At 52.2% G+C, this 24,511-nt stretch overlaps 2 protein-coding genes across 11 annotated transcripts in view; one reads left to right on the plus strand and one right to left on the minus strand.

The window, feature by feature from the left end:
- Window positions 1-6,732: 6,732 nt before the first annotated feature.
- LOC149749848 (RING finger protein 44) lies at window positions 6,733-22,602 on the minus strand. 10 transcript variants are annotated; one of them, XM_089909710.1, is made up of 12 exons: window positions 22,444-22,602; window positions 21,534-21,707; window positions 11,199-11,350; window positions 10,801-10,990; window positions 10,453-10,620; window positions 9,872-10,048; window positions 9,604-9,765; window positions 9,397-9,521; window positions 8,995-9,082; window positions 8,785-8,906; window positions 8,549-8,648; window positions 6,733-8,345 (listed from the first exon to the last, which is right to left on the minus strand). In XM_089909710.1, exons 3-12 carry the CDS (start codon window positions 11,303-11,305, stop codon window positions 8,283-8,285), a joined length of 1,302 nt encoding a protein of 433 aa, XP_089765836.1. In that variant the 5' UTR covers window positions 11,306-11,350; window positions 21,534-21,707; window positions 22,444-22,602; the 3' UTR covers window positions 6,733-8,282. The 10 variants fall into 10 exon arrangements, with proteins under 10 accessions (XP_089765836.1, XP_089765833.1, XP_089765837.1 ...); XM_089909707.1 differs by lacking the exon at window positions 21,534-21,707; XM_089909711.1 differs by lacking the exons at window positions 21,534-21,707; window positions 22,444-22,602 and adding an exon at window positions 22,266-22,397.
- LOC149749849 (cadherin-related family member 2-like) overlaps window positions 15,565-24,511 on the plus strand; it is a 51,718-nt gene continuing 42,771 nt past the window's right edge. The window contains exons 1-5 of the mRNA XM_089908599.1: window positions 15,565-15,575; window positions 15,913-16,215; window positions 21,683-21,747; window positions 21,841-21,983; window positions 22,260-22,701. Of these exons, the coding sequence (XP_089764725.1) occupies window positions 15,565-15,575; window positions 15,913-16,215; window positions 21,683-21,747; window positions 21,841-21,983; window positions 22,260-22,701 (964 nt within the window). The remainder of the gene's footprint in view (window positions 15,576-15,912; window positions 16,216-21,682; window positions 21,748-21,840; window positions 21,984-22,259; window positions 22,702-24,511) is intronic.

A 24,511-nucleotide genomic window follows, 5' to 3' on the forward strand; every position in this document is an offset into this window, starting at 1 on the left:
CATGGCCCTTGTTATATTTGAAACTATTGTTTTTTTGTATTTTGTCTGTCTCTCCTTCTGGAATGCCAGTTTCTGGGAGGCAGGAACTTTGTTTCATTCACTGGAGTTTCCCCAAGGCCTAGAACAGTGCCTGGCTTTGGGCAGAAGCACTCAGCCAGGTTTGTTGAATGACAAACTAAGCACCCTACCAGGCCTTGAGGACCCAGTGGCAACTAAACTGCCTTTATGGAATGTTTAGACTGTTACACCCTCTGTGCCCAGAGGAGAACTCTGAATGTTCTACCTGTCAGCATACAAGCTGAGTTCAAGGGACACTGAGCCCAAAAGTGAGAGAGCATCCAGTCCTGGAGCTCCACCCTCCTCCCTCCAAGGACAACTTGTAGTGTGTGACCCTTGGAAAGGTGTTGCCAATGACACCAACTGTTATTAAAATAAAGACACACTTTACTGGCAATTCATTCATTCAAAAAAATGGCCACCATGGGCCAGGCATTGTTGTAGTTGGTGGCAGGCAGAGCTTTGGACAGAAAGGAGGTAACCACAATAATCTCTTACCCCCTGCCACTGCCACACCTTATGTAGCAGAATCGCAGCCCAAAGATGATATGATTTTACTCTGATTCATAATGTTGAATCTTTACCCAATTTCCCTTTCTTTACTTTTTATTTTGAAATAAATATAGGTTTACAGGAAGTTCCAAAAACATTACAAAAAGGTCTTACGTACATTTAGTTTCCCTCAACAATAACATCCTGTATAAAACCAGAAAATTGACATTGGCACCATCCACAGATTTTGCCAGTTTTACATACCCCATTTGTGTGGGTGTGTGTAGTTCTGTCAATTTCATCACCCGTGTAAATTCATGTAACCTCACTATAATCAACATATGGAACTGTTCCATCACCACAAAGATCTTGCTCCTGCTACCCCTTAGTAGTCACACACATCCCACCTTAGTCCCCCATCCTTAACCAACCCCTGGCAATCACTAATCTATTCTCCATCTCTCTAATGGTGTCATTTCAACAGTATCGTAAAAATGGAATTATATGTCACCTTTGTGATTGGCTTTTTTCACTCAGCATAATTCCCTTGAGATCCTCCAAGTTGTCACGAGTGTCAATAGTTCATTCCTGGTGACCTCCCTGGTGGTCCAGTGGTTAAGAATCCGCCTTCCAATGCAGGGGATGTGGGTTTGATCCCTGGTCAGGGAACTAAGATCCCACATGCTGCGGGGCAACTAAGCTGGCACGCCCAGAACTAGAGAGAAGCCCGTGTGCTGCAAAAAAAGATCCCACGTGCCCCAACTAAGACCCAACCACCCAAAAATAAATACATACATACATACATATTTTTTTTAAAAAATCATTCATTCCTTTTCACTGCTAAGTGGTATTCCACCATCTGGATGGACTACAGTTTATCCATTTACTCATTGAAGGACAATTTGAGTTGTCCCAGTTTGGGGATATTAAGAATAAAAATGGCTATTGAACTTTTGTGTGTATATTTTTTGTGTAGACACGTTTTCATTTTTCTGGGATAAAATGCCCAGGAGTGCAGTTGGTGGGTCATATAGTAAGTGCATGTTCAGTTTTTTTTTGTTTTTTTTTTTGCGGTACACGGGTCTCTCACTGTTGTGGCCTCTCCCGTTGTGGAGCACAGGCTCCGGACGCGCAGGCTCAGCGGCCATGGCTCACGGGCCCAGCTGCTCCGCGGCATGTGGGATCTTCCCAGACTGTGTCCCCTGCATTGGCAGGCGGACGCTCAACCACTGCGCCACCAGGGAAGCCCGCATGTTCAGTTTTATAAGAAAATGCTGGGCCATTACCATGGTGAAGCTGGGCAAAGCAGCAGAGCAGGGGCTGCAGCAGCTCTTCAAGAGCGGCCAATTTGCCACTTGCTGGGGGTTTTTATGCCTATCTTGGTTTACCCAGGATTTAAGAGGGGTGCAGATGCTGGGAATGGCTGAGCCAACCTATTTTGAGCTTACTTTGGGGTCAATGACTATTTGGTCATCTGGATTTGGAAGCAATCAATGGACAGGAACAACATGGAAGGTGTGCGCTCTGGCTGGGATGAGCTGGAACAGTGCTCACCAACCAATGGCACACGGCTCTTACTTCACAGATGCATCTCTACTGACTTATTTATGATAGACTGCATCAAAATTAATATTTTAAACACGGTTTTAAAATATAAAAAAGAAACTGCCAAACTATATTCCAGAGTAGCTGTGCTATTTAACATTCCCACCAAAAACGTATGAGAAATCAAATTTATCTGTATCCTTGTCAGAATTCGACATTGTCACTATTATATTAGTTGTTTTAATAGGTGTAATAATCTTATTGTGGTTTAACTTGTGTATCCCTAATGGCTAATGGTGTTGAACACAATAAATATCCTCTTTGCTAAAATGTATGTTGATGTCTTTTGCCCATGTTTTAATTGGATTGATTTTCACTGAGTTTTGTGAGCTGTTTATATATCTGACATGAGTCCTTTGTCAGATATGTGACTTGCAAATTAGGTTTTAATTTTTGACGAAGTTCAAGTTTCAGTTTTTTTCTTTTATGGACTTTTTCTTTTTTTTAACATCTTTATTGGAGTATAATTGCTTTACAATGGTGTGTTAGTTTCTGCTTTATAACAAAGTGAATCAGCTATACATATACATATATCCCCATTACCTCCTCCCTCTCGCGTCTCCCTCCCACCCGCCCTATCCCACCCCTCTAGGTGCTCACAAAGCACCGAGCTGATCTCCCTCTGCTATGTGGCTGCTTCCCACTAGCTATTTTACATTTGGTAGTATATATAAGTCCATGCCACTCTCTCACTTTGTCCCAGCTTACCCTTCCCCCTCCCCGTGTCCTCAAGTCCATTCTCTACGTCTGCGTCTTTATTCCTGTCCTGACCCTAGGTTCTTCAGAACCATTTTGTTGGGGTTTTTTTAGATTCCATATATATGTGTTAGCATACGGTATTTGATTTTATCTTTCTGACTTAACTTCACTCTGTATGACAGACTATAGGTCCATCCACCTCACTACAAATAACTCAATTTTGTTTCTCTTTATGGCTGAGTAATATTCCATTGTATATATGTGCCACATCTTCTTTATCCATTCATCTGTCGATGGACACTTAGGTTCTTTCCATGTCCTGGCTATTGTAAATAGAGCTGCAATGAACATTGTGGTACATGACTCTGTTTTGAATTATGGTTTACTCAGGGTATATGCCCAGTGGTGGGATTGCTGGGTCGTATGGTAGTTCTATTTTTAGTTTTTTAAGGAACCTCCATACTGTTCTCCATAGTGGCTGTATCAATTTACATTCCCACCAACAGTGCAAGAGGGTTCCCTTTTCTGCACACCCGCTCCAGCATTTATTGCTTGTAGATTTTTTGATGACGGCCATTCTGACTGGTGTGAGGTAATACCTCATTGTAGTTTTGATTTGCATTTCTCTAATGATCAGTGATGTTGAACATTATGGAGTTTTTGGTATCATACCTAAGAATTCTTCACCTAGCCCTAGATCCCAGTGAAGATTTTCATTTGTTTTCTTCTAAACGTCTTCTAGTTTCATGTTTCACCTTTAAATTTATGATTTTTTTCTTTTTGCTTATGGCTTTCCAATTACTCCAGTAATATTTGTTGAAAAAAACTATTCTTCATTGAATGTTCCAAAATCAGTTGGTTGTACTTGTGTGGGTCTATTTCTGGGTTCTTTATTCTGTTCCGTTGATCTATTTGTCTATCCCTCTCCTGATAAACTGTCTTAATGCATCTCTTCAGTGAAATATTGCAATCAGGCAGTGATTCTTCTCACTTTATTCTTGTTTCTAAAAATTGTCTTAGCTACTCTGGTTTCTTTTACCTTTTCATGTAAATTTTAAAATAAGCATGGCAATATGTCAAAAAAACCCACAAAACTTTGCTGGATTTTAATAGGAATTGCATTAAACCTAGAGATTACTTTGGGAAGAAATGACAATTTACTATGCTGAGTCTTCCAATCCAAGAACATGACATGTTTCTCTGTGTAGGTCTTTGCCTTGTTTCATCAGTGTTTTGTAGTTTTCAACATACAAGTCTTATGTTTTGTTAGATTTACATGTTTCTTTTGTCTTTCAAGTGATTGTAAATAGTATCATCAGGTTTTTAATTTCCATTTCCATGTGTTCATTGCTAGTATGTAGAAATAATACAATTAATTTTTGTATATTGATCTTATATCCTATGACCTGACGAACTCATTTAGTTCTAGTTATTTGTAGATTCCTTGGAATCTTCTACATAGATCTTCATCATATCATCTACAATAGAGTTAGTTTGATTTCTTCCATTTTAATCTGCATTCCTAATTTCATTTCCTTTTTCTTGCCTTGTTGTGCTGGCTAGGACTTCCAGTATGATGTTGAATAGAACTGGTGAAAGCAGATATCCTTGCCTGTCCTGATCTCAGGGCTGGTAAGCACCTAGTCTTTCACATCATTAAGGATGATGTTAGCTGTAGGTTTTTGTATAGATGATCTTGTCAAGTTTTATCATGAATGAATGTTGAATTTTGGCCAAAAAAATTTTTTTGCATCCATTGATACGATCTGTGATTTTCCTTTCCTACAGGCTTTTTGAAATACTGAAAAAAAGCTTAGAGACTTCCCCATCTGACAATTCGCTCAGACTGGGAACTCAGCTCCTACCACTCATCTAGTGCACCATGCCTCAGTGTGTTCCAGAGAATGCAACTTGGCCTGGCATGTGGCCAAAGAATCCCAATGTAGGAAATGCTGCCCAGAGTATGTATCCACTGCTAGACATTTACAACACACATCAGCATAGCCAAGGCTCAGAAAAGCCCTGCGATATAGGCTGTTACTCTCAACATGGAATTTCCCAAACTTATCTTACCAGAGTCCTTTTTTGCACAAACTCCATTATGTTCCACAAGACTTTCTCTGAAACACACTTAGGGAGCCACTCAACTGAGTCTGACCCTTAATTTGCCGATGATCCAAAGGTTGAAAGAGAAGTCCCCTGACCAAGGTCACAGATAGTGGCATCACAGACAGGCACAACAGGTCTCCTGCCCCTGACCATGCTGCTTTGACATACTACCAAGTCAGCGGGCAGCCCTGCCATACCACACGCCACCATGGAGAAGAGGAACGTACCCACATCACCAGTCTGGCCCCTTTAGTGGCTCTCGGGCCCTTCGTCCCCACTGAGCTTGAGGATCAGGGGCTCAAATCCTTATAGGTTCAGTGGGGTCCATGGGTGGTGGGTATGTAATGCAGGCTGGGCCAGTCATGCTGTTCTAGCTCCCTAACGGTAGCACACGTTTCAGGGATGGGCGTGCAACCTGTTGGTCTAACAAGACTCCAGACCAGGAATTATTAGAATTACTGGGGGGGAAAAACAGTTTTTGCATGGAGATGATGCTAAATTAGAAGAAACTGAGCTAGAGGTACCAGGAAGCACCAGGCAGAACAAAGTTGTAAGATGAAGAGAGACCTGGTTCCTTAGGACATGCCTGAACCCCATCTGGTCAGGCTGAAGCAGAACCTCCCTCCAGAACTTAAATGACAGACTAGTTAAGTGCCGCTTCCCTCAAACCAGTTAGATGGAATCCTGTCGGTTGCCAACAGAATCCTAATTTGCCCGTGAAGCAGTGTGGCCTGGAGCAAGTTGTCACTGAACTGGCCCTGTAGATCCCTTTCCATCAGGAGGTATCATTTCCCCCAAGATTCCACAGCGAAGAACAATCTTTTCTGCCCCCCTCATCCCTGTCCCCTACCCACCCTCAGACCGACACCCCCATGCGCGCTTCCCATCAAAAGGATGAGAACACAGGCAGTCAAAGGCAGCTTGGGCAGTACTCGATATACATCATACATTTATTATTAGTGAATATCCCTCTGAAATCAGCAACAATATTAAAAAAAATAATGATTGCACTACTTGGTCAAGCAGAACTAGCAAGTTTCATTTTAAAAAAAGTACAAATCTGTTAAAAATTTCAATCAGTATACACATATATAATACAACATACTAGTTATGTTAAATGCTACAAACCAATGTGAATCCAATGGAATGGAGAAAACCACACATTTAAGCTTTAAGAACCATTTTTTTCTCTATATATTAGCATTTTCTCAAATACATACATGGGAAAAATGAGGTAACTGTAAAATGTGCAAGGAACAGGGCCCCCCAAATTACATATATTTATATATATATATGTAATTTTATATATATATATATATATATATATATATATATATATATATATATATATAAAAAAGACCTTTCTAACACAGAACACAGGCACTGGGCCCAGCCAGGGCTGGGGGACAGCACCCACTGTCATGCCTAGGCCAGAAGTTGGTAAATAAAAGAGTAAACAATGACAAGCCCCCACCACAGGAAATCATTGGTAACATGGCATCTATAGCAAGGTCGGCAAATCACAAACATCCTAAATAATTGTTTTATAAATCTTTTTTTTTTACTTTTTTTTTTTAAATGTTGTGTTTCCCCCCCAATAGCTGCTCGTTGGAATCACTGCTGCAGTCAACACACCATCCGTGAGCCTGTTTCCACCTGCCCCAGGAACCGTTAAGGGTTTCGAAAACCTTTTTTTTGGGGGGTGGGGAAGGGAGGGGGTCGGAGAGGGTAGTTCTCTGTGTAAAACAGGTGGGGTTTCAACACGCTATAAATATAGAAATGTCACCTGGAGTTATATACAGTAAGACTCTGGGTTCTCCATGGGGTGGGGGCCAGGCTGATGGGGCCCCACGGCAGGCTGGGGGGAGGTGGTGGGCCAGGGCCGCTGCGGGAGAACGAGGGTGGTTGGAGCATCCCTGAGGCAGCAGGCGCCAGGGGCTGCCTGCTAGGATGTGCCGGCCCCACACGCGGTTCGTTCGGGGCAGCAACCCCAGCGGGGGGGTGAGGAAGAAACGGAATGGGACCCGGGTGGGTGAGGGTAGGGAGCTCGGCCAGACCCTCCGGGGGCTCCTCCAGGTCTTGGAGGGCAGGGCTCAGGCTGGGAGGGGGCCCCTGGAGGCGGGGTCCACACCCTCCTTGGACCCTGTCCCCCTGGGACTTCCCTGGAGGAGACACGCCCAGGCAGGTGGGAGACAGGCCCTGGCTAGAGAGGGAGAAATGCCCTGAAAAGCGTACGGTCCCGGTAGGCTCTGGGGACGTGTGCAGTACAGTGCATGGCAGTTATCAGCTGAGCACAGACCCCCCCCCCGCCCCCCCAACCCCACCCATGACCGCCAGCCGCCTGGCCCCGCCCCAGCCGCGCACATGCATGCAGACCAGGCGGCACCACTAGACCATTCCCTGCCCCTGGGCACCTGGTCCTTGTTGGTCCCTATACACCCCCCCGCCCATTAAACCAAAAGAAAAGAAATTGTTTAAAAAATCCACACCCTCAAATCCTACACGTGATTTTGGGCCAAATGAATAAACAAAAACTGCTGCTCCTCACGTTCATGCAAAACGACAGAGAGGGGAGATGGGGCATGGGTCTGGGCCCTGTCACCGCCAGGCAGGGGCAGCCACCAGCAACACAGGAAATCACTCTCCCTGGCCTGGTCCAGGCCCCCTCAGGATACATGCCGTCCCGGGTCAGGGCCTGCCTCCCACCTGCTCGGGAGGTTGGCTCTGATGCCCTCCAGCCTGGGCTTGGGGCAGGAATGTTGTACCCGAGGTGAGGGTCCTCTAGGGAGCCAGCCCCACCCCACAGCAACCTGGGTGGGGCTGGCTGCCTGAGTCTGTCTGGGGTCAAGGCAGGAGAACCCACTGGCCTCCTGCCACTGTCTGTCCACGCCTGTCAGTGCCACCTGAGCAGAGAGCACACCACTTCAGTGCAAGAGACCAGGCGACCGAGGACAGCACCCCCTTTGCCCATCCCGGGGCCAAGGATCTCCACCAGCCACACGAGGGGAATGAACCCCTGGCTCCCAGGGCCGGCAAGAAAAGGAGACAGACCCGAGGGCAAACAGGAGAGACTGAGTTAGGGACTCAGGCCGCTCCCTGGCGGGCGTCTTTTAGACTGGTGGGCAAACGGGGAGGGAGTCTTTGGAGCTTGGCAAATGCAAGGGCTTATTGCAGGGGCTTCTCTCGGGCTGACCCTGGCACCAGCTCTGGAGATGCAGGCAGGAACGGCAGGGCAGGCCTGGGCCACGCCCTCCCCGGCCTTCCGGGGCCCCCGGAGTTTCCAGAGCTTTGGGCAGGGTTCTCCTGGGTGGCTGTGGACCTCACTCAGCCTCCCTGGGCACCTCGGAAGCGTCAGCCCGACAAATGGGACACGTCCGGTTGGCCTGGGGGGAGCAGCCGCACATGAGGCTCCACTCTCACCGGACCCCCAACCCATCCGGGGCTGTTCTGCTGCCCGGTGGGGACCTGGCTCCCTGAGTGGAGCCGGAACTTCTGGATGCTGAAGAGGACACGAAGGGAAGCCCTCCAGTCCACCCTCCTCCCTCACTACACCAGGAACACCTGGGAGCGGGCGTGGCTACGTTACCTTCAACCACTTGTCGACACACTTGGTGTGGAACTCGTGGTTGCAGGGGAGGACCCGGAGCAGCTGCCGTGCCTCGAAGTCACTGAAGCAGACGACACACCTGGGAGGAGGGCACAGAGCGTCACCCGCACACTAAAGGCGAGGGCAGGTTCGCGGCAGAGCACGAAGCGCTACCCTGGGAAGACCGCAACCCATCTGTGCTCACAGAGAGACAGGAGGGGGCGCAGGGCACTCACAGCGTCTGCTCTGACTGGTGGCTGTCGGGATGAAAGCGGTACGATGGAAGCTGCTCGATGTCCGCTTTGGTGAGGCCGCGAGGCTTGGCGTCTCCCAGCCGCTCTGCCAGGTTCAGGAGGGCCTGGACATGTGCAGGAGGGGAGGGTCAGTGGCAGCCAGGGCTGGAAGTCCCCCAAGCCCCCACCTCCCAGGACAGGGCTCCACGGGACCTCATAGTTCTCCATCTCCACGTCATCCACATCAAGATCCAGGCTGATGGTGGGCCCCATTGCTGTTGGTGACATTGGCAGCATCGAGCTAGGGGGAGATAGGTACGCGGGCCCGGGGTCAAGGTCAGTAGGTGTAAGGGGCGCAGAGCTGCTCCCGACTCCCGCCATGAAACAAAGCCCAGAACTCTGCACTGTTCACACCAGGGACCCCAGTGTCTGTCCCAAGATGTCGCAGTAGGGCAGGGAGCCCAGCTGGTGAGCGTGAGTGTGCATGTATGGTTTGGCGGGGATGCTAGGTGGCTCGAGGCCCCGGGACCCCACGGGGCTGTGTTTGGGTCTAACCGCTAGAGGCCCCAGAAGAACAGGGCACCACAGCTCTGGGGCAGATGTGCAGGTACTTACAGGAAGTAGGGCAGGAAGCTGGGGTAATACGGTGGTGGCGGAGGCGGCGGGGGTGGTGGCGGGAGCGGCTGTTGTAGGCGGTATCTCTGGGTGCTCAGTCTCCGGGGCATCATGTGGGAATATGGCTGCAAGAGGGGGGCCCGGTGCACGTCAGCCATGGGCCTGTCTCCCGGTCACCCTAGATCCTGGGTGGGGACTGGCACTTACCACACCAAAGGACAGCTCCTGGTGCAGGGTATCGTGGGGCAGGTAGTGCAGGGGCACGGATGGGGACAGAGTTGGGCCCGGGGCAGAGGTGGAGTAGGTGAAGCTCCCCAGGGGGTGCTGATCCCCCCGCAGGTCCACATCACTGTCGAGCCGCTGCAGGGGCTGGGAGAAGCAGGGGTGAGTCAGCAGAGTCAGTGACAAGGAAAGCCCCCACCTCCCTGCCCCACTTGCCATCCCCTCTAGCATCAGACCCATCGCTCAGACTCACCATACGTGGGTGCTGGGTCTGCAGCGACACAAACTGCCCAAGAGGCGCCATATGAGCGGGCTGGGGGTGTGGGGCTGGCGGTGGAGGGTGCAGGATATAGTGGTCACTGGAGATAAGGTGGGGGTAGGCCTGATAGGGCACAGGGAGCTGCTGCATGGTACATGCCTGGATCAGCTGCTGAGAAAGGGGGCAGAGGCTGGAGAATGTTCTTCTGGGCTCTGGGCTGGGTCTGCTTGTGGCTGGGCCAGGGGCCATTCCACCCAGCGAGTGGTCCCAATCAAAGGCCTCTGGACCATCCATCCCTGGCCTAGGCCTCCCAGGCAGGACGTCTTGCTCTTAAGACCCACAGTTACCACTCCAAACCATAAAGCAGGAACTGGGAGCAGGGAGGTCTCTGAACTCTGAAGTGCCCTCCCACTGGACGTGAACGCACATATGCCGTTCTGGACAGGGCTGTGGCCTGGAGCCGAGCAGACACTGACAGCCTGGATGGGCGCTGTAAGCTCAGCTCAGTTCCGACACTGGCCTGTGCCTGGGGCCTTCAGCTGGGGGCAGGGCAGGAGGCCCAGGCGCTCACTCACCGGGGGCGGGAGGCAGCAGAGGGGATAGTGCTGCCCGCTGAACATCACGGAGCATGCTGGGAGCTGCTGGGTGCTGCAGCCAGGGATGTGTTGGCCTGTAGGCAAGGGGAAGCCTTGGGTCGTCACTGTGGTGACTGTGTAGGACAGAGGGACAGGTCCCTGGTGCACCTGCAGGAGGAGAGACCCAGGAACTGTAGGGAGGCCACTCTGCTGCCCCCAGGTGAGAAGCAAAGTCCTGCCGGGCCAGCTCTGGTGAAGGTGAAGTCAGGGCTTGTTCCCTCTGCTCCTCAGACCGGCTCGCCAGAGGCCAGGGGCAGCGGGGCGTGGGCGTGGGGGGGTTCCGCTTACCTGCTCGTGGAGATCAACCATGAACGGGCTCTGCTGGGAGGCTGGGTGCAGCATTCGGGGGCTCCCGCCGGCAGGAGCCGAGGCTCGGCGCTCCTCTACGGGGAGGTATGCTGGTCGGGTCGGCGGCTGCTGGGAGGGTAAGCGCTCATCCTGGGTAGGTGGGCTGGCCAGGGGTCCCTCACGGCCAGGGCTGCACCACAGAGAGGAAGCCCCAGTAGCACTGACGGGGGCCGCTCATTCACAGAGCATGGAGAGAAGCCAAGGTCACTACCCACTGGGGAAGGAAGACAGCTCAGGGCCCTGTGCCCGACCACCCCTGGCCCCTGTGCCCCAGCCCAGGCTGAAAGCTCCAGTACCAGGGGCTCCGGGCTCCACAGGACTGGGAGGTTCCCTCCTACCTTCCCCAGAGCTGGCCTGGGCTGCTGCTGGGTCCTGCAGAGAATCGCCGCTGACCCACAGGGGCAGAGGGCAGCCACCTAGTCACTGCCAGAGCCCATGGCTGCATCAGGGGAGGCAGAGGGGTGGAGGGGCTGGGCCAGGGCTCACAACCCTAGGAAGCAAACCGACAAAGGAACTAAGGTACAGAGAAGTCCAGTCCCTTGCTGCATTAGGGGTCGGGGAGACAGATTCAAACCTCTGCAGCCTGGTTCCAGAGGCCACTGATGCCCACCACACCCTGGGCTCCCCAGGCAGTGCTGCGCTCTGGCACTAGGGTTCAGGCTTGGCCTGCAGGGAGTCCAGGCCTTAGTTTCCTGCTCTGCGAAATGAGATCAGGGTCCGCCTCAGGGTAAGTTCAGAGGGCTGGCCGGCATGCTTCCAGGCCAGGGGGCTCTGGTAAGGCCCCCTCAGGGTGGGGTCTCCAGGAAAACCTGTCCTGGCGTGGGGATCTACAACTCTGACCTCTAGGTAACTGGGGCTCCTGAGGGGACTCCAGCTTCCTCCCTTCTGTCTGGTTGGCTCAAGATGGATTGCAAACAGGCCTGGGGCCTAGTTCTCCTTCCACTAGTAACAGGTGAGAGGTTCTGACTTGGTTCTTGCCCTCGGGGTTCCCAGTCCAAGCCAAGTCAGTACAGTCGTTCCTCAGTATCCACGAGGGATTGGTTCTAGGACCCCCACGATACCAAAATCCGAGGATGCTTAAGTCCCTTATATAAAATGGTATAATATTTGCATATAATCTACACACATCCTCCCATGGACTTTAAATCATTTCTACATTACTTATGATACCTAATACAATGTAAATGTTATGTAAATATGATGTAAATGCTATGTAAGTGACAAATTCAAGTTTTGCTTTTTGCAACTTTATGGAATTTTTTTCCTTAAGTATTTTAAATCTGCAATTGGTTACATCCATGGATGTGGAACCCATGGATAGAGAGAGCTGACTGTATACTTTCTTTCCATAATCTGTTCCCACAGTGCCTACCCAAATGGGACTTCACCTACTTTTCAAGTAAGGTACTGTTAGCCTCATTTTGCAGAAGAGAAAACTGAGGCTCAGAGACGAAAGGACTTGCCCAAGGCCTCACAATAAGTGTCAAAGCTGGGAGGTGGGCTGACTACCAGTCTCTTGCTGCACACTGATGCTGATGGGAAGGGGTCCAGCCCAAGGGTTCTGGCAGGACGTGATGAAGGAAGTCAACCTCTGGTGAACTGGTGGGTCTGGCGTGCAGCCAGGCCCTTTGTGTGTGGGGGGAGTGCATGCAAACCAGACCCAACACAGCCCCCAAGTGGGAGGTGGGGCTTGCTGAGAAAAGAGGAAGCAAGAACCTAAACCTAAGGGAGGAAGTTGAGTGAGAATGGGGCGGGGCAGGAGCTAGGGTCCAGGTGGGGGAAGTTGGGGGGACCACTCATTAACTCCAGAGGTTGGAATGAGACCCTGGCAGGGAAAACTCTGGAACCTGTCAGACCCTGCAATGCTGAAGGGCGCATCCAACAGGACCAGCCTTTGGCTGTTCCTGCCACAGGGAGCCCTGCCTCCATCTAACAAAACTCCTATGCTTCCTTCATACCCAGCTTTAAGTGTCACCTCCCTGCTAACACAGCTAGGGAACCGGTGTACTGTCCCCTCAACACCTTGTTCCTTTCCTCTGTGCTGGGCTTTACGTGCATGGGCCCTGACTTTCAAAATGAGCCTGAAAGGGAGGCTCTTCACCTGATAAGACAGCACAGGGCCAAGGCCACAGCCACAGTAGAGCTGAAATTCACATTTCTCCCACCCAACCTGGGCTCCAGCACTTGGCAGAGGGGTGGGCAGGGCCCAGTGACCAGCTTGTGTCCAGCACAGGGCAGGCCTGATGTGGTAAATGCACACTGGAGAGCCAATTACATAGGTCTAAGGCCATGTCTGGCAGCAGTGAAGTTAGTGCCAATGATTAAAAACTGGGACATAAAAAAATCTGTCCTTTCAGTGTGTTGTGTGTGTGGCGGGGGGAAGGAAGCAGAAAATCTGGTCCCACTGGGCCCTCATTTCTGCTTGACCCACCTCACTCTGGGCATGAGTTTTCTCTCCAGGCCACCCCAGGCCCATTCCTTGCCTGCCCACCACAGGTGACTGGGGTCGTGAGCCCCCAGCGTGGGCCAAGTGCATATCCTTACACTCATGTGTACACACACAGCCTCCTTGATTCCTGCTGATAATCCAGCCAAGCAAACAAAGGCCAAGAGAGACTCAGAGGAAACCCCTAAATAACTTAAACAGCAGACTCCTGACCCACCCCAGATTTTTGGATCAGAATCTTTGGAGGGTTGGGGAACAAGGGCACCTAGATTTCTACTAAATTCCCCAGCAGTTTCTACAGCACAGGCAGGTGCTTGAGAACCTCTGTTCTAACTGACCTCTGAGATCCTGGGAGCCCACAGTCCTGCCTATGAGGAGTACACAATACTTCCCATGTGCCATCCTGATAAGTCCTCATAGCAACCTTCAGAAGTAGGCATGCTGAGGCTCAGAGAAGTGAGGTCCAAGGCCAGTCAGTTGGAGCTGTGAGTGCTCTGGGACATGGCAGTGGCCTCAACTGCTCCTCTTGTGCCAGGCTGTCTTGAAGTCCGGGCAGTGTCAAGGCTCAGGGGTGCAGAATCACAGAGGCCTAGGCCCATGGGAATCTGCTCTGGCCAGCCTCTTCAAGGACACCCACACCTCAGGAAAGGAAGTGGCAAGGAGCCGAGAAACCCAACCACCAGACAGAAGGCCTCTAGCTGTGACTGATGGTGCCAAAGATGACAGTGTTGACCCTTGCATTCTTACACACAATACCCTGACTTCTGGCCAGAGTCTTGGCTGAGGATTGGGCACATCGCTCCCCTCTCTGAGCCTCAGTTTATTTATCTGTAAAATGGGAATAGCCCAATAATCACCTCCCAGGACTGCTTAAAGGCTGCTGCACTGATTTGTAAAGCTTAGGTGTGAACGATCACTATCAGAAAATACAACAGGCTGACCTTCACTCCCACCCCCCAAGCAGCTTAAAGATGCTATTTTAAGCTCTGCAGGAGGCAGCTGGGAAACATGCCTCCCTCAGGGAATATCCCCTCGCAGCTGGCAAGGGAGGGGACCCTGGTTCTTGACTGGAGACAGAGATGGCCCATGGGGAACTCACCCACTTCACAGTTGAGGAAACTGAGACCAGGAGAAAGAAAGTAACTTGCTGCAGACCACAAAGCCAAAGAAGGACAGAATTAGTCCTGGCTGGCCCGTTAGGCCCAGATTTCCTCAACCCCTGACTCTCATTACCATCAGTAACCTCAAGAATTACCTAATGCCAATTCTCTACCGCAGGCCCTAAAGGAGATCAGGAGAGCTTTCTCCTTCAGGCATCCTGACTAGACCTATTGTGGAAAGAAGCAAGTAAGGCCCAGAGCTGGAGCAGCAACTTGCTCAAGGTCAAACAACAAGGCCACCACCTAACTGCTCTGCCTTTCACCACACCTCCTCTGCGCTGGGCTCTCAGTGAGGTCTCCGTAAAAGGGTCTTGAGGGTCCCTAAATCCAATCTCGCCCAGAAGCAGGGACTGCACCTTGCATCCACCCCCTCCCCCAGGAGGCAGCCAACTCCCTACTTCCTATCCCCATCCTGGTCTAGGGAGACCCTGACATATCATTTGGGCCTGGGGGCTGTTTGCAGGTACAGGGACTGTTTTGCAGATAAGCTAAGTCAGGCCCTGAGAACAGGAGCAGACTCAGGCAGGCTGAGAAGCCCCCCTCCCACCCCTCAAAAAAGAGGCGCGTTGGGCCCAGCACTGACTGGTGGGCAAGCAGAGCTCCCTAACTGTGGTGCCTGGAGGCAGCTGAGAGCAGGACCACCAGGCTTTGAGTTAAGAGTTGTTGGCCAGCCCAGACTCCCTGGGTGACCTTGGTCAAGGAAATCTTCCTTTCTGTGAGCCTCAGTTGCCACAACTGTAAAATGGGAGTGGAAATCTCTCCTTCCCAGAGCTCCCAAATAAAGCCACAAGAGGCAAGACGCAAAAAACCAGGTGGTCACATTACTGGGGGAGGAAACCAGTGTCCCTGAGGAGCAGGCCCCTCCTCAATGTGGGCCAGGAGCAGGTTGCGGGATTCGGGGAGCTTCCTCAGCCATCCCTCCCTGGGACTGGGGACGTGGGTGGGGAGGACGTGGTACAGATACTCGCCCAGAGAGGGGCCTCCCTCGTCCCCCTCTCACTCCTTTGTGCCGGGCTCGGAGGGACATCGGGGGCTGGAGGCCATACGGCGGCGTCGGGGCCAGAGCGCTGTGACTTTAAGAGCCGAGGATCCCGGACCATGTGCTCGGCGTGAGACAAAAGCAACAACAAAGGAAGTGGCGGCGGCAGGGGGAGGGGGCGGCTCCTTCCTCTCCAACCGCAGCGCTCTGCCTCTGGAGAAGGGAGACTCGGCCTGGCCTTGGGGGGCGCTGGGGGTGGGGAGGGGTCCCGGATTCTAGAGGCCTCGCCATCTCCCCTCCGGACTGCCCGTAATTAACTCCTGCAGAGCCAGCTAGATCACAGCCCTCAGTCCCAGGGGAAGGGGGGGCAGGAATTCCAGGGATGCGGAAATCGGGAGCTGGAGGCTCTGGCCCCGACTCACCTTCGGCCGCCTGGCCACACGTTGACTCCTTTGTTCCCGATCTAGGACGGCCAAGCTGGGCAAGAGGCGGGGGGTGGGTGGGAGTGTGCTGCCTGGACCCTTTAAGAGCCCCCGCCCTGAGGAACAATGTGCTCCCTTCCCCACCCCCCCGGTCCGGGGGCAGTCCGGCTCCTTCCGGGGCCCTCTTTCTTTGTTGTCCGTCCGCCGGGCGTCTGCCTCGCGAGGCCCACGCGCGGTCAGTCTCTCGGCCCAGGCCCTCTGGGAGCGGGAGGCGGCGCAGGACGCGGCCGGGTTTGCGCAGCTGCCGGCGACTGGCCCTTTAAGAACTGTCCGCGGCGGCAGCGGAATGTAACAAACCCCACATTTGATTCACAACATTCGAATCGGCGGGGTCGCGCGCCGGGCGGGAGGGGGGCTCGCGGGGGCGCGCCGGGAGGTTCCGGCAAACAGTAGCCGGCTGCTCCCCGCGAGGGCCCCGCCCCTTGCTAAGAGTTCCGCCCCTCGGGGGCGCCAAGAGCCAATCATTCGCCGAGACTCGGCACGTGATTAGTGGGCCGCCATCTTGGAAGGCAGATTTTTTTTTTTTAAAACCTCCTCTCGCCCCCACCTCCTCACTTAAAGTGCCCGCAGCCATCACAGGAAAGGGGCGGGGCCACATGGTCTGACCTAAAGACGGGAGACAGCGCGGTAAGCAAGACAAATTGGCTGTAACTCTAACTTGCTATGCAAACTCAGAAATCACTCATGCTTCTGAGGCTCAGTTTCCCCGCCATAGAAGTGGGTCCCGCCGGGAGAGCCGCAGCCCGGACTTACTGTGTCACGGTCCCCTCCTTGGGACGGCGCCTGGGACACAAGTGCAATGGACCTGACCTTCGACGGGGCAGGAGCGGCTCTTAAGCCAGTCCGAGTGGTTAGGAAGGCTCTAACAGCCCTGGGCCGGCAACCTCCCCGGAGATGACGTCAGCCCCGAAAGCTACTGCGCCGCGATGACATCATGGCCTGGCCGCCTCGCATCTCCTTGTTTATACTGCGCGGTGGCTTTAAAAAGTTGGGAGGGGTTGGATTGCCCAACGAACCAATAATGGGCAACCCATGCAAATAAGCTAACGCTTGTCGGGAGGGATTGGCCCGGCTCGCGTTGCCGTCACAGAGACATTTAAACACCCCGCCCCCAGCGTGGCCCGGGAAAAGGGCGGGGAACAGTTTGAAGCTGGAGCAGCAGTCGTCCCGCGCTCTAATTGCTCTAGGCGAGGCCTCGGAGAGCTCCCTGCTTAGGGGGATTGGGGAACTAAACCCAATGAAGTCTTTAGTTTTCTACTGTACTCCTAGCAATTATGAGACGCATTTCTACAACCTGCCCATTTTACAGATGGGTAGAATCAAGAGGGGTGTCATTCACCCCAGGTTACAAAGCGAGGAAGAGTGGCCGAGCAGATACTTGAACCCAAGCCAAAGCCCAGCGTCGTTCCCCTTTGCCTCGACGCCTCCCCAGGCAGACGTTATACAAAGTGGGGTATTATCTCTACATCGATAGCAAAAAAAAAAAAAAAAAAAAAAAAAGCTGGGAGCTGGGAACAGGTCAAATAAATTATGCATATAATCAATAACTGGACTCCTCTGTATGCAGCTGCACTGACATAGGGTTACCTCCAGCACAGCCCTAAACAAGATACCAGCAAAAAATGTTAAACATTTGTTAAGCCTGTGTGGTGGGGTTGCTGGGTGTGTGTGTGTGATTTTCTATGCTTCTTTGGTATATTTCATAATCCCAAATTTAAAAACTGAAAGAAAGATACTGAACAGAGTATAACAGTATCAATGTTTTTAAAAATTGGATATATACAGTATCTGTATATAGAATATTCCTGGAAGGATATACAGGAGACTGATTAATAACTGTCCTCAGGGAGAACTGGAGGAGAGCACTGGGTCAGGATAGACTTTTTATTGTATACACTTTTGTACATTTGCTCCTTAAAAACAAAACAAGAAAAACTCTATACAGTATAACCTACTGAAAATTCTAAAGAAAATTACTGTGAAAGAGTATGTTTTAAATATTTTAAGCCATAAAAAACTTGTGTTCCTTTAGAGTCAGAAATCCCCCTTTGGAAAGGGTATCCAGTGGAAAAAATCCAGAAGGAAGCTGGGGAACAGACATGCTTATCCAAGTGTTGTTTAGACCAGCAACAATCTGACACCACAATGTGGATGGCAGCCAGCAACACAATGACTGAAAATGGTACCCACTTAGAGATATGTTTGCATATCTCTAAGGACAGAAGATCAAGTTCATGATGCAGTGCTACAGATGTTACCTGGAATGCCAAACTCTATCCATCATAGTTAAACTACGTGTGCATGAGAATAAATGGGGTTGCGTTTCTCTAACCATCTCCTTATCAGCAACTGTCCCTTCTCCTAAATCCCTTCCAACCTTTTATTTTTCTCACTCTGTAAAAGCAATCAGAAAATCCTTCCCACATTCAAACTGCCTACATTGTTAAGACCACCCCCCTGCTTGCCTGTGTAGGGATAGAACCTGCAATGGCTCCCTAATGCCTGGCTTTCAGGGCTCTGTTTAACAAGACAAGCTTCCCTTACCAAACTTTTTTTTTTTTTTTTGCGGTACGCGGGCCTCTCACTGCTGTGGCCTCTCCTGTTGCGGAGCACAGGCTCTGGACGCGCAAGCTCAGCGGCCATGGCTCATGGGCCCAGCCGCTCCACGGCATGTGGGATCTTCCTGGACCGGGGCACGAACCTGCGTCCCCTGCATCGGCAGGCGGAGTCTCAACCACTGCGCCACCAGGGAAGCCCCCCTTACCAAACTTTTCAGGCTCACCTCTCCCCAGCCTCTCTCCCACGACCATGGCAGTGCTCCCTCTGGCCTTCCCTGCCTGAGATGCTCTCTCTCTTCCTTCCTACGAATCCATTCCTCTTCTCTGTCCCTTGAGGCTCTGCTCCCATCTCACCTCTTATAGGAAGCTGTGAAGTCTCTAGCTTGTACTGAACTCCTCTGTCTCTGAACTCAGGCCTAGACACACCCTGACCTTCACTTCATGCCATTTAATTTGCACACAACCCTGTTATGATTGCTTCGTGTCTCACTCAGTAATCTCCTTCTGGGCTTCCCTGGTGGCACAGTGGTTAAGAATCCGCCTGCCAAAGCAGGGGACACGGGTTCAGTCTCTGGTCCAGGAAGATCCCACATGCCGTGGAGCAACGAAGCCCGTGCACCACAACTACTGAGCCTGTGCTCTACAGCCCATGCGCCACAACTACTGAGCCCGCGTGCCGCAACTACCAAAGCCGGCGCGCCTAGAGCCTGTGCTCTGCGACAAGAGAAGCCACTGCAACAAGAAGCCCGCGCACCGCAACTAAAAGTAGCCCCCACTCGCTGCAACTAGAGAAAGCCCGTGCGCAGCAGCGAAGACCCAACACAGCCAAAAATAAATAAATAAATAATCTCCTCCTGGCGGAAGAGGATACAGCATTTTTAACTGCACTGACATTCAGCCTTCACTGAGAGGCAGACACCACAGGGGTAACCAGTCTCATTTTATGGTTGAGGATCTGAGGCTCAAGGAGGTGAAGTGACTTGCCCGAGGCCACAATGTGAAAATCCTTTACCACTCCCCACCCTCAGAAAGCGACTCCAGTAACCACTCCACAATCCAGTTACTCCTTTGAAGCCACCAAGCCTCTGACTGTGCCATTCTCTCAGTCTAAAATGTCCTCAACACCCCTACTCACCTCTGGCCAAACCCTGCTCAACCTTCGGGGCTCAGCTCAAAGGCTGCCTCCTCGGAGCCTCTCCTGACCATCTGCTGGCTTCTTCAATATACGGCATGACTATTATCACATCACATCAGGATGGCAGAAGGTATCTCCATGGAACTGCTCTCCCTACCCGCAGCAGGGCCTGGCTCACACTTCCTTGGATGCCCAAGGAAGGGACTCTGTATTGCCCTTCCTTGCCCCTGATGCTTCAGGGCCAGGAAATCCTTGCCCTGTGTTCTCTCATGCATGACCCTCTAGTTTACGCCCCTGGGAGGCCCTCAGTAAATTCCCACAGACCTCTGGGTTCCCCCGAGGACCGGAGGCCAATAACACATCTCCCTCTGAAAAACCTTGCTGGGTGCATGCAGAATCACTCTGGAGCAAGAGGGAGGGAGGCTCAATTTTACCAGATTTCCCAGAGAAGTCAGAAGTCTGGACTTTCCTCTCAGGTTCACTGACAAGTCTTATGCTTTGGAACCCCAACGTGGGCCCAACGGCCTGCATGCCTACTCTGTGCCCCATTCTTATCATCCCACCCCCACTCCCTTGAAGGCAGGTTCTGTTACTTTCACCTTACACAGATGAGGAAAGTGGCTAAGGAAATGACTCCCCTTGCCACAGATCCCAAAAGTGTGGCCCAGGTGGGGGTGGCTCACTCTTGCCCAGGCATCTGCCTCGAAGCTCTGTGGAGAAATCAGGGTTCTAGAGTCTTCTGCATGATCTGGGCAAATCCTACCCTGATCATCTCATTGGTCCTTCCAATGACCTAAGAGCTAGGTACCAGTGTTTGCTCCAAGAAGCTTGGGCAAGAGAGGATATGATTCACCCACCATCACACAGCCATCAAGGGGCAAACCTGGGATCACATTTTAAACGAACATTAAGTTTGGTGCATGCAATGCAAATGCCAACACAGGGTCCCCAAGTGTTGCTCAATAATCAAAAGCACAGATGTCCTGGGGCAAGAGACTCTCCAGATCCCAGAGTGGAAGAGTGGCAGAGAGGGATTTGAATCCTGGTCCCTCGAGTGCAAAGTACTGGATGCTACAATCCAGCTTCCACTCCCAGGCCTCCTCTGCAGGAGATGGGAGGGATTCTGTGCAGGCAGGAAGAAGGTGGGGTCATCGGTTCCTGCTGGAGCCCTCCCCTGCTCCATCTGCCTACCTAAGACCTGGACAGCTGGCTGCCTCTTTCCCTCCATCAGGATCAGAAAGTACTCCACTCCTTTTTTCTAAGACCCCTCAAGCTCTCCTCCAGATGCAGGGCCTTCCCAAGTGGAGCTGGCAGAACGTAGAGATTGAGGGACCATCCAGGGACACACAACACAGCCTGGTAAAGCCAGCTCAGGACACAGACCTCCCAGCTACCCCAGGGCATCAGACTTGAGCCTCACGCTCCAGGCTGGGGGTTGACAGGCCCCCTGCCAAGTCCTCTCTGCTCAGGACAGGCCTGAACACACCTGAGCCCCAAGCTTTGTCTCCCCTAAAAAGCAGAGGCTGTTTGTGCATATGGGGGAGGGCAGAGTGTCTGTAAAGGTGTTCCCAGGTCTGGCTTCAGGGCTGCAGCACTCTGGCTCCAGCTTTGAGACTTGGTCACTTACGTGGTCTCACTCTTCTTCAGTCTCATCTGTAAAACCAGGATGATGACAACACTAATGACAGATGACATTTACTGAGCACTTAGTGTGTGTAGCACTGCTGTTCATCTCCTATAGGCTACTGAGGGGGCAGGCATACACTGATGGTTAAATACAGAGCCTCTGAAACCAGCCCACCGAGGCTTGGACCCTGGCTCTGCCTTTTATCAGCTTGGTGACCTTGAGGAAGTCACCACCTCTATGAGGCTCACAGTTTGTCCAGGTGTAAAATGGGGGTGATTATACCTACCTCAATGAGTCAATAGTGGCTCTCACTTGTGTGTGCATCTTCGGCGGTACCTGCCTGGCTTTCTGGGTCTGGGTCTGCGCTTGAATGTGTGAGCTTTGAGGGTAGGGCGTTGGGAGGGGCTCCCCTTTCTGACTACCTCCCCGCTGTAGCTCTCACCACTGGAACCCGCAGGGTCTGCAGAGGAAGGAGCCAGGTACCATCACCACATCATCCGGTGATGAAAATCGGGGGCTGTAAGAATGGGGGTGCCTGGCAGACCCAGGGAGAGATGAATCCAGCCGAATTCCCCATTTTCCCTCTATCCAAGGCCAGTTTCCTACACCCACATCTCCTTCCTGCCCCCGACACCATCTCGACTCGGGCTTAATAGCCCTCAGGCAGCAGAAGGTGTGTGACCTTGGACAAGACACAGACCCTCTGGAGTCCCCGCCTTCCTACGCCCTCAAAGCAGTAACCAAGCCGCTGGCGCGCGGCGGTCTGTTCCCCGGACCCGCAGCAGCCCCAGGGCAGGGCTCGGGTCGCTCTGGATCCCCAGCGGCTGGGACAAGGAGCGTTGGTAAAGTGTTTGGGGCAGCCGTGACGAGGCCAAAGGACTGCAGCTCTGTCCCGGGCGCCTGGGGCCCAGCCGAAGCCGACACTCGCCAGGGGTTGCGATCGGGGCATGAGTGGGGCGCAGGGCACGCTGGGACTCGTAGTTCCCAGGGCCTCCCGTACTCGGGCTCTTAGACCTACCGGGCGGAGCAGCTCTGGCTCCGGGTCCCGGGACAGCGAGCTCCGGCTCTGCGGGCGCAGGCAGCGGCCTCGCTGGAGGTCCCTGTGCTACACTGCCAGCCCGCGGCCGCCCCCTATCGCTCCGTCTCTCTGGCCCCGCGCCTGGGGCGCAAGGCGCAGGGTCCAGGCCGGGCGTTACCTGGGGCCGCGGCGGGGCTCCACCCCCACCGGGAGGCCGAAGCGTCGCTCCCGCTGCAGCCGGGGGTCCCGGTCCAGCTGCGGCTCGCGCCGCCTGCCGCGGCCCCCCCTCTGGCCCCAGGCAGTGGAACCGTCCACGAACCTCTTCGCCCGGGCGCGCGCACGCGCGCGCGGGGTCCACGCCGGCTGCGCAGCTTCACCCTCCCTCCCGCGGGTGTATGGAAGTACCTGGACTGCACCAAGCGCGCGGGAGCGGAGGGTGGGAGGAGGAGGAGCGTGTTTCGGCCACGCCCACTCAGTGTCCAGCGGCAAAGGGCGCGCAAGGGCAAAGAGTCCGGGGCCTGGCCTTCCAGCCGCCCCCTTACTACTGTGTGCCCTTGGCGAGTGACTAAATAGGAAAGATATTACGACTCCGTGGTCGTTCAAAGAACCTTCCCTTAGCGGACAGTTTGTTCCCCTCCCTCAGCCTCGGAATTGTGTGTGTGGGGTGTGTGTGTGTGTGTGTGTGTGTGTGTGTGTCAAGGATCGATATACAAAGATTAAAGACTATGGGGTCAGCAGTTCTTGGTTCCTCCCTTTGTGTCGTTCTGTGAGCTTCAGTTTCTTCGTTTGTGAAATGTGAGCGATGATACCGCCTTTGGGCGGTAGGGAGACTAGTGATAAGAGAATGCGTATGCCCATGGCTAGAGCTAGCCTGGACCAGAGCGTGGCTGATACCTGCTCAGGCCAGGCATCCCCAGTCCCAGAGGGGATCCCCGCTGCCTGCATCCTTGGGTATAATTAGCCGGCAAGGACTACAACTTCCAGCGCGCCCCGCTCCGGCTGGGTCTTTCCGGGAGTTGTAGTCCCCGAAGTCCTCACCTCTCAGAGGCTGCCCTCAGGAGGCCCCCTTTTCTGAGCCCAAGACTTGGCACCTCTGCAGAGGACTGTTTTAGACCCGCTACCTCGAGGCCAATTTATTTTTTAAAGCTTGCATTTGTTGAGCTCTTCCCACGTGCCAAACAATATTCTAAGTGCTTAAAATGAATTAACTTAGTTGGTCCATAAAATCCAGCAACCCAGTGAGGGAATATTATTATTGTCCCTGTTTTATAGATTTGAAACCGAGACATAGCCAGCTAAGGGATTTTGCTAGGAAGCAACAGGGCTCAGGATTTCTGCTCAGGCGGGACATTCAGAGCCTGCTTTCTACCCCACTCTGGTTCAACCTTTAAACAAATGAGTTTATTTGTTTTTTGGGTTTTTTTTGTTTGTGTTTTTCTTTTTAAATCAGAACTACATTAAAGCCTAAATTAGGGTATACTTTGTAACTCTACAGTAAAATAAACAAATCTTACGTGTATAGCTTAGTGCATTCTTCATAAATGTATACCTCTGTATAACTAAAATCCAATCAAGATGTAGAAAATTTCCATCACTCCAGAAAGTTTCCTGTCACCCACTTCGAGTCAATTTACTCCGGTCATAACTATCGATCTGTTTCCTATCACTATAGATTTGTTTTTCATGTTTAGAATTTCATGTCAATGGAATGGCTGACTGTATAAATACTGCCTTCTTTCATTCTGCATCATGTTTTTTGAGATCCAACCTGTGGTGCGTATCAGTAGTCTGTCCTTTTTTTACCCCCAGCTTTATTGAGATCTAAGTGACATATAACATTGTGTAAGTTTAAGATGTACAATATTATTCGATACATGTGTATATTGCAAAATGTTTCCCAAGATAAGGTTAGTTAACACATCCTTCACCTACACAGTTGCCATTTTGTTGTTGTTTTGGTGGGAACATTAAAGGTCTACTCTCATAGCAACTTTCAAGTATAAGATAGATCCAGGGTTTCCCCGGTGGCAGAGAGGTTGAGAATCCACCTGACAATGCAGGGGATACGGGTTTGAGCCCTGGTCCATGAAGATCCCACATGCCGTGGAGCAACTAAGCCCATGTGCCACAACTACTGAAGCCCGTGTGCCTAGAGCCGGTGCTCCACAACAAGAGAGACCACCGCAATGAGAAGCCCGCGCACCATGGCGAAGAGTGCCCCCCGCTTGCCACAACTAGAGAAAGCC

Source organism: Delphinapterus leucas, chromosome 3 (genome assembly GCF_059928025.1).
Source record: "Delphinapterus leucas isolate spDelLeu-1000000601 "Yukka" chromosome 3, BTC_Dleu_Yukka2, whole genome shotgun sequence".
Taxonomy (NCBI): domain Eukaryota; kingdom Metazoa; phylum Chordata; class Mammalia; order Artiodactyla; family Monodontidae; genus Delphinapterus; species Delphinapterus leucas.

Excerpts from the sequence above, each read along its gene's own strand:
- LOC149749848 (XM_089909707.1), bottom strand. The coding sequence starts at position 11,305 with ATGCAGCCATGGGCTCTGGCAGTGACTAGGTGGCTGCCCTCTGCCCCT. Across the intron at positions 10,621-10,800 it reads TGGTTGATCTCCACGAGCAG|GTGCACCAGGGACCTGTCCC; the intron begins GTAAGCGGAACC and ends CTCCTCCTGCAG. Across the intron at positions 9,766-9,871 it reads AGACCCAGCACCCACGTATG|CCCCTGCAGCGGCTCGACAG; the intron begins GTGAGTCTGAGC and ends TGCTTCTCCCAG.